Raw genomic sequence first — 6,968 nt, 5'->3', positions numbered from 1 at the left:
AAGAAAAAAAAAAAAAAAAAGAAAAAAATGAGAAATTTCGCCTTGCTTTGTAAAACTCAAGTGTCAAACAGGGCAATTTCCTTAAAATTAAAAGCGTTACGGTCACTGGCATAAATCATCCAAAGGACAAAAACACAAAAGTCTGCTTGGCTGCTTTGAAACTCTTAAGGTAAGAACAGTTTTCGTGATGCTGCCTGGATTTTACACTGCTACAGACATTCAGCCATGAGTTTCTTACTGCCTTTATCCCAGCAGCAGTGAAGGATCAGCCCTTCCTCCACACAGCACCAAAGCCCCGGAGCAACAGGGCTCCAGAAGCACACTCAGAACTGCAGAGAGAGTACCATGGAAATGAGCTGGAATGACCAGCCAGCCTGAGCTGGTTTACCCAGCACAGAGCTGGTAACACGAATATTTGTTTTGCAGCCACTGCTGAACCCAAACCAGATCCCAGCCAAGCGTACTTACTGTGTCAGAACAACCGAAAGCTGACTCCTGGCAGCACGGCAGGCATATGGTAATAAAACTGTAATAAAAGCAGCAGCAATAAACACATATGCATACACACATAGCTCTTACTTTGGTCTCCTGAAGATGTGCCCGTACTGGGAGCAGGCAAGGCCTACTGTTGGTGTGTACACAATTGGCATCAGCCGTTCAATGTCGTCCTGTAACACCCTATAGAACAGTTTTTCATTTCTCTCCTGGATGCCCATTATATAGATGTACCTGTAATTAACCAAAACAACGAAAAACACCACTTACTGTTCCGTATTCGGGCTCGTTTAAAACCACGTGAAGAAAAGTGAAAGCAAAAAAAAAAACCAAAACCAAACACTTTCTTCGTAAAATCCCTGCTCCTACTCAAGTCAGGCTGAGAGCACCGAACGAAAGCTGGAAAAAAACAAGAGAGCAGCAGCCCTAAAATGCTGAAATAAAAATACTGTGTGTGATATACCACGCAGGCTAAAAAAGTTAAAGCACAAACACACAGAGTGTGGGTAAAAGATAACCCGTGGATTTATTGCAGGACGCAGCTGGGAGTCTCATTACTGCTGTAACCAAAATTACCAGTGAAAGAACTTTTCATCCAGAAAACGTTTGAAGGTCCTGACAGTAAGGCCTTGCTTAAGGCTAACACACACCTGAAACAATTTAACTCCTAACAGCGGGTTCATTTTGAAGGACTTACCTTAGGCGTGTAAACCAAACCTGAATTTTTGCAAACTTACACACCAGTTCACCGTGTATCGATTTATGTTCAGCCCTGCTGACCCAACAACACAAAGATAATGACTTAGCAATTCGTCTCAGGCCACAGCCACTGGGCACCTGGCCAACACAGAGGACACGACATGTTTCAGATCAGCAAGTGACATGGTGCGGATTTAAGAGTCATCTTTCAGTTTTCATGAGAACAAAAAAGGGCTTTGATGTGGCCCAGTGAGCCTCAGACCACCCCAGCTCTCCTCTCCCCTTCAGCAGACTGTGTGTTTTTACATGCAGACGGAGAGGATGCTGAAAACATGCCTTTCTGAAAACGAAACAAACCAAAGTCCTTCGCATTTTGCTCACCAAACCAGTGGGTAAAACAACAAAAGGCCGATCGGAAAAAAATACAAGTGGATGAGACTCAAAATTCTAAGCTCGTAATTCCCCTCCAGCAGGAGCTACTGAACATGCAAAACGCAGGTTTTCATGCCTCAAACCCTCAATTTACCTTCATTATCCATATTTCTCCAGCATGTGTCAGCTCCCCCTTCCTAACCCACCCCCCCCAAGAGTTCTGTGCTCTGACAACCCGCCACCTAATCTTACACATTACAGAAATACACACTGCAGGTTGCAGGAGGGTTCTGCAGCTCTGTTAATAATAATTTGCACACGTTCCTTTCTGTTATCTCACGATCGTGGAGTACTGGGGGGAAAAAAAGGGGGAAAAAAAAAAAAAAAAAGCTCTCCAACCTCATCCAGCCACATGGTAAAAGCAGCTTCCTGGGCTAAAGTGAAAATAAAACACCCCACCAACCGAAAAACCCCAGTGGGGGCACTGGAAAACTTTGGTTATCCCCACACAGTGTTTCCAAGTTATTTCCATTTACAGCTTCCGTTTTATTCCCATTAACAGAGACAAGACAGAACGAGGCCAGAGGAGCTGCTTACTTCTCCAAGGGGTCTGTCATTTTTGCCAGATTCTTGTGGAACCGTAAGGCTTGGATGTCCTGGGTCTCTATTTTAGGAGGTAGAAGTCCTTGCAGCCCAAGCATTTGCCGCTCGTGTAAGGTAAAGGCCATTCCCTGAAAAGGAGAGGTGAGAAATAATTAGCAGCTCTTCCTCTGGCACTTCTGGGAGTACCCTTATTCCTGACTATCCACGGTGGTTTTTTTCTTCTCCTGGCAGACACAGATTTTTATCTTAATTGCTCCATTTGCTGCTTTCTTGCACCTACTTTCACTGACACAGACAAGATCCCAAAGTTACTGAGTTGCCCTAATGCTTCTGTTAAGGCCACAGTTCAACCCAAATCCTTCGTTTTTGCTTAGGGGTAGAACTAATCTACTTGTCTGCTACCAGAAAGCCTCACTTGTGGCAAATTAAGCTTCGGAAGAGCTAAACCGCAAAAAATTTCCCGTTCTCTGTTTCGGGGTGGACGAAGAGTTTTAACTCATTGTTATTTAAAAATATTTATTTAATTTGAATTATTTAATGATAGCATTCAATAAAACAGGGTTTTTTTTAGTTAGCACACACAGCAGGCTGCAGGGAGGTACTTGCTGGTAGAGACTGACAGGCACCTCCACGGGGCAGTGAACTCCTGTCTGCAACTTTGGAAAATATTCACTGTTCCAAGTGAGGATCCACTGCCAGCCTTGTCCCAGACTGCTGACCCCGCTTCCCACAACAACTGGCCCCACTTTTAAGTTTGCAAACGACAAGCTCTTCCTTATTTCAGCTCGTCCAAGTGGGTCAAGCTCAGCGAAGGATCAAATCAATATCTGCGACCGTGGGGGAGCTGAAAACCCAGGGAAGCCTCTGCTGTGCCAAGGCTGTGCACATCAACCTGTGAGGAAAAGGGGAACCTGAAAGGGAAGGGCTTGCTGACTGCAGCGCTCTGGGAGAGACGGAAAGGAGATCTGCTCCCAAACAACATTTCCTTTGTTTACTGAAAAGCAGACAGATTAAAAAACACAGGGCGCATTTTCCCCGCGCTGGAAGCAGACTCTTACTGGCACCCCCCCCCCCCAAAAAAAAAACCCACCAAACAACCCCAAAACATCTAAAGAAGCTTTCTAAGGTTTGTTTTACGCCTTGTAATTACATTCCAAGTGCCTCTTGCAATCAGTGAAGTCACAGAGAGTAACCTGAGCTGGAAGGGATCCCCAAAGATCATCGAGGTCCAACTCCCGAAGGCACAGGAAAAAAAAATAGTATTTTCCCACTTGATGATAAAAGACATAAATTCAGGTTAGAATATAAATATTTTCACCTCTGCTTATTTGTGAACACACTTTCACAGGCATTTGCAGAAAGCATGGCCATTAATGAAAAGTCTCTAATTCAGAATATATTCTTAGTGTAATTAATCACACTTGAGTGGTTTCTAAGCAATACAATACTCTTTGGGGAAAAGAAATCCCATCGTTAAAATAATAACTGTTTTTACATAATTACCCTCTCTGCTTACTTAAATCATATTAAATATCAGTTGTTTTGACTGCACTGATTTAAGCAGTCCACCTGCTTTTCTGTACTAATTCCATACTACAACCTGAAGTAATAAAATTCTTGAAGAGTTAGAAAGCAAGGGGAAAAAAAACAAAAAAAAAAGAGAGCAACGCCCCAAAACTTCCATGTTTTGCAAAAAGCACTTGCAATCACTTTCTTGCAGGAAACAATCTTAAGTTTTTAACCCTAAAATAAATTTGGGTGGGTTTTTTTTTTTGCACTTATTTGTATTTCTGCCGACCTTCCAGGTAATAGATTTGACACTAAATACTGAATTCAATTTGTCCTTTTTTCTACTGGGTCAGTATCCTTTTTCTGCCAGTAGTTACAAGTCATTTGCAAACCATTTTTTTCTTCCAGTACTAAATATAAATAAATTTCAGGTGATGGTTCACTCCTCAACTTTTTCCTCTTTCTGCCGGTTTGTTGATTTTTTTGTTTGGTTGGTTGGTTTTTTTGTTGTTTTTTTTTTTTTTGGCTGGGTGTACCAGTCACTTCGAGCACTTCAGTGATACTTATTTCAGAAAACTGGCTTGAATAATCCAGCATTTCCGACTGAGAACACGACCAAGTAAACACCACTGGCATGAGAAAAAAAAAAACCCCCCACAAACTGAATGCCGCTTTTTTTTTTTTTCTTTTTGTATAATGCAAAGGATCTTCTTTAGTTTCACTTCTGCACATACTGCGAGAAATATTGATTCTGTGAACATAAATGCACCTTCCCCTTTTCTTTATATACCCCCCTAATTTGTTGCCATCAGCAGCTGATGTCTTTTTAAAGACCACCCTTTCCCGACACAGAACAGCAAACCCACCTTTAATCAGTTCACTGACATTTGGTTCCTGTCCATAGGCAACCCCGGGTTGTCAGTGCATCTGGAGTTACAGCAACACTAAGCAGGGTGAATTTTCAGGTGGCAGTAAGTGCTTCCAGCTGTTTGTTTACACGGCAGTTACACCTCACCACATTTAAAAGACGCTTTAACTTCTGCCCAGACCTGACTCAGGAATCGGAATGACATCACCCTCCACGGAAAGATTTAATCCCCGTCCCAAGCGGAACAGAACATCTGTCTAGAGCAACATGGAATGGTGTTCCATTCCATTCCTTCCAACACTTGCTGTGTGTTCCCATTCATCACCTTTATCCGTGACCATCAGCTGCCTCCTGCTTCGGATTTGGGATTGCGGCTTGTTCCCCGCACGGCACCTCAAAGGAGGGAGAATTTCCTCGAGCCAGCATGCCTGGGGAGCTGCAGAATTACACATCTCCTACGCTTTTGCCTCCCTCTGTAAGCCCCAGCAAGCCTGGCAGAACCACTCTCGGCGAAATCAGGAGGCCCTCAGCAATTTGCAGCGGTGGGACTGATGTCCTCAAAGGCCTTGAAGACCCCAGCACCTGCTTAAGGGCCAAATTTCCTCCAGTTTTCCCTGGGATTACACGCCTAAACACTGTGATGGTTTGGATTTAAGTCACAGGGTCACTTTTTGGCTTCCATCGACCCCACAGCGCTGGCTGTCCTTCCCCTGAGCGCCCGTGTGCCAACTTTCACTTAGATTAGCCTCCTTAATCCTCTTTACAGCTCAGAACAAACAGGAGTCCTTTCTAAGGCAGCACAGACAAAGGAGGAAACCCAGCACACTTCAAAGCCCACAGACAGATTAATTATCACGCGCGGACAAATTTCATCGCCAACAAAACCGACTGTTGTGCCGTGGGAGAGGAACAAGCGGGTGAAGTGACAGCTTGAACAGTGTTTTACTCCCTGGCACTGGGCACCTCACAGCAACTGGGCTCTGTCACGCAGAGCCAGCGCTGCTATAAATACCAGCACACACGAATTCTAGCTGCCTGCTTTGCGTGAAGGTAAACAGGAGACCCGAAACCTTCAAGCGCGATTTTTATAGCACCACTGAGTAAGTTATTCTGAGAGGTTTCTAAGTAGAGAAGTTCTAGGGGCGGTAATTTATTTTCCCCACCCCGGGGGGGGAGATCTTGCAGGCACGTAGAGGGGAGGGGATAACTCTCACAGGTAACAAAAATCCCATTAGAGGCCCCCGAGGAAAGGTTTAAGTAAAGAATGTAACCAAAAATGCCACTGTTCGGAAAAAATGAGTTAGCCTAATTCACAGGGAAGGTTTAACAAATGGTTTCCACGTAACTCCTGATCATTCTTAGAACTTATTCAGCAGTGTGTCACAGCCTGTGAAGCAGCATCATAAACATTCTGAAAATAAAGTATATCTTACTTTGGACTGTGGGCTGCTTCTCTTGACTTTGCTCCCTTTTCCTAAATCACGAAGTTCATTATTACTGCACAAGATGCCTCCACTGACAATCAATAAAGCTCATCCATCAGAACCAAAGGCGTCCTTGTTATCTCGACCACAGATTCAAAGTTCCTCTGCGTTCACGAGGGCAGGGTCAGAATACGGAAATCTCACCCGATCTCCTTCCTCCTTCGTTTTTTTTTTTTGAACTCCATTTCATGACTTTTTTTCATTCTCCCAGGAACAGCACAGCCCTGCGCGCTGCAGGGTGTGGCCGACACAGCAATTTGCTCCCTGCTGAACTGTTGAAACAACCCGGACCTTCACCAGGTTATTCACCCTTTGAACAACACCGAACGGCTCTTGCACCGTGTGAAAACAGATGTAAATCGCTCTGGCTGGTGAACCACAGCTGCCTCATTTCCCAGCCACGTGCCTCAGGGGAAAAAAAATGGGACTGGAAAAGGGAAATGTGGGATTGGAAAAGGGAAAAGTGGGATTTTCTCCCTCCAATCCCAATTTTTTCCCCTCCAATCCCACTTTTTTTTCCCCATTTCCCCCCCTACAATCCCATTTTTCCCTTCCAATCCCACTTTTCCCACCTAAATTCCCAATTTTTCCCCTTAAATTTGCACTCTTTTTTCCCTCTAACTCCCAATTTTTTTCCCCTCGAATTCCAATTTTTTCCCTTTTCCAATCCACTTTTCCACAATGTGGCAAATTGGGACTGGAGGGGAAAAGTGGGATTGGAGGGGAGAAAGTGGAGAAAAAAAGTGGGATTGGGAAAAGTGAGATTGGAGGGGAAAAAGTGGGGAAAAAAAGTGGGATTGGGATTGGGAAAAGTGAGATTGGAGGGGAAAAAGTGGGATTGGAAAAGGAAAAAGTGGGAATTTAGGGGGAAAAAATTGGGATTGGAGGAGAAAAAAAATTGGGATTGGAAAGGAAAAAATTGGGATTGGAGGGGAAAA

General features: G+C 44.1%; 1 protein-coding gene across 1 annotated transcript in view; it reads right to left on the bottom strand.

The window, feature by feature from the left end:
• ME2 (malic enzyme 2) overlaps positions 1-6,968 on the bottom strand; it is a 22,715-nt gene that overhangs the window by 9,668 nt on the left and 6,079 nt on the right. The window contains exons 3-4 of the mRNA XM_027656061.1: positions 2,164-2,297; positions 579-729 (exon numbers count right to left, since the gene is read on the bottom strand). Of these exons, the coding sequence (XP_027511862.1) occupies positions 579-729; positions 2,164-2,297 (285 nt within the window). The remainder of the gene's footprint in view (positions 1-578; positions 730-2,163; positions 2,298-6,968) is intronic.

Source organism: Corapipo altera, unplaced genomic scaffold (assembly GCF_003945725.1).
Source record: "Corapipo altera isolate COAL_440 unplaced genomic scaffold, ASM394572v1 61553, whole genome shotgun sequence".
Lineage (NCBI taxonomy): Eukaryota > Metazoa > Chordata > Aves > Passeriformes > Pipridae > Corapipo > Corapipo altera.
This window is presented reverse-complemented; position numbering and strand designations above follow the sequence as displayed.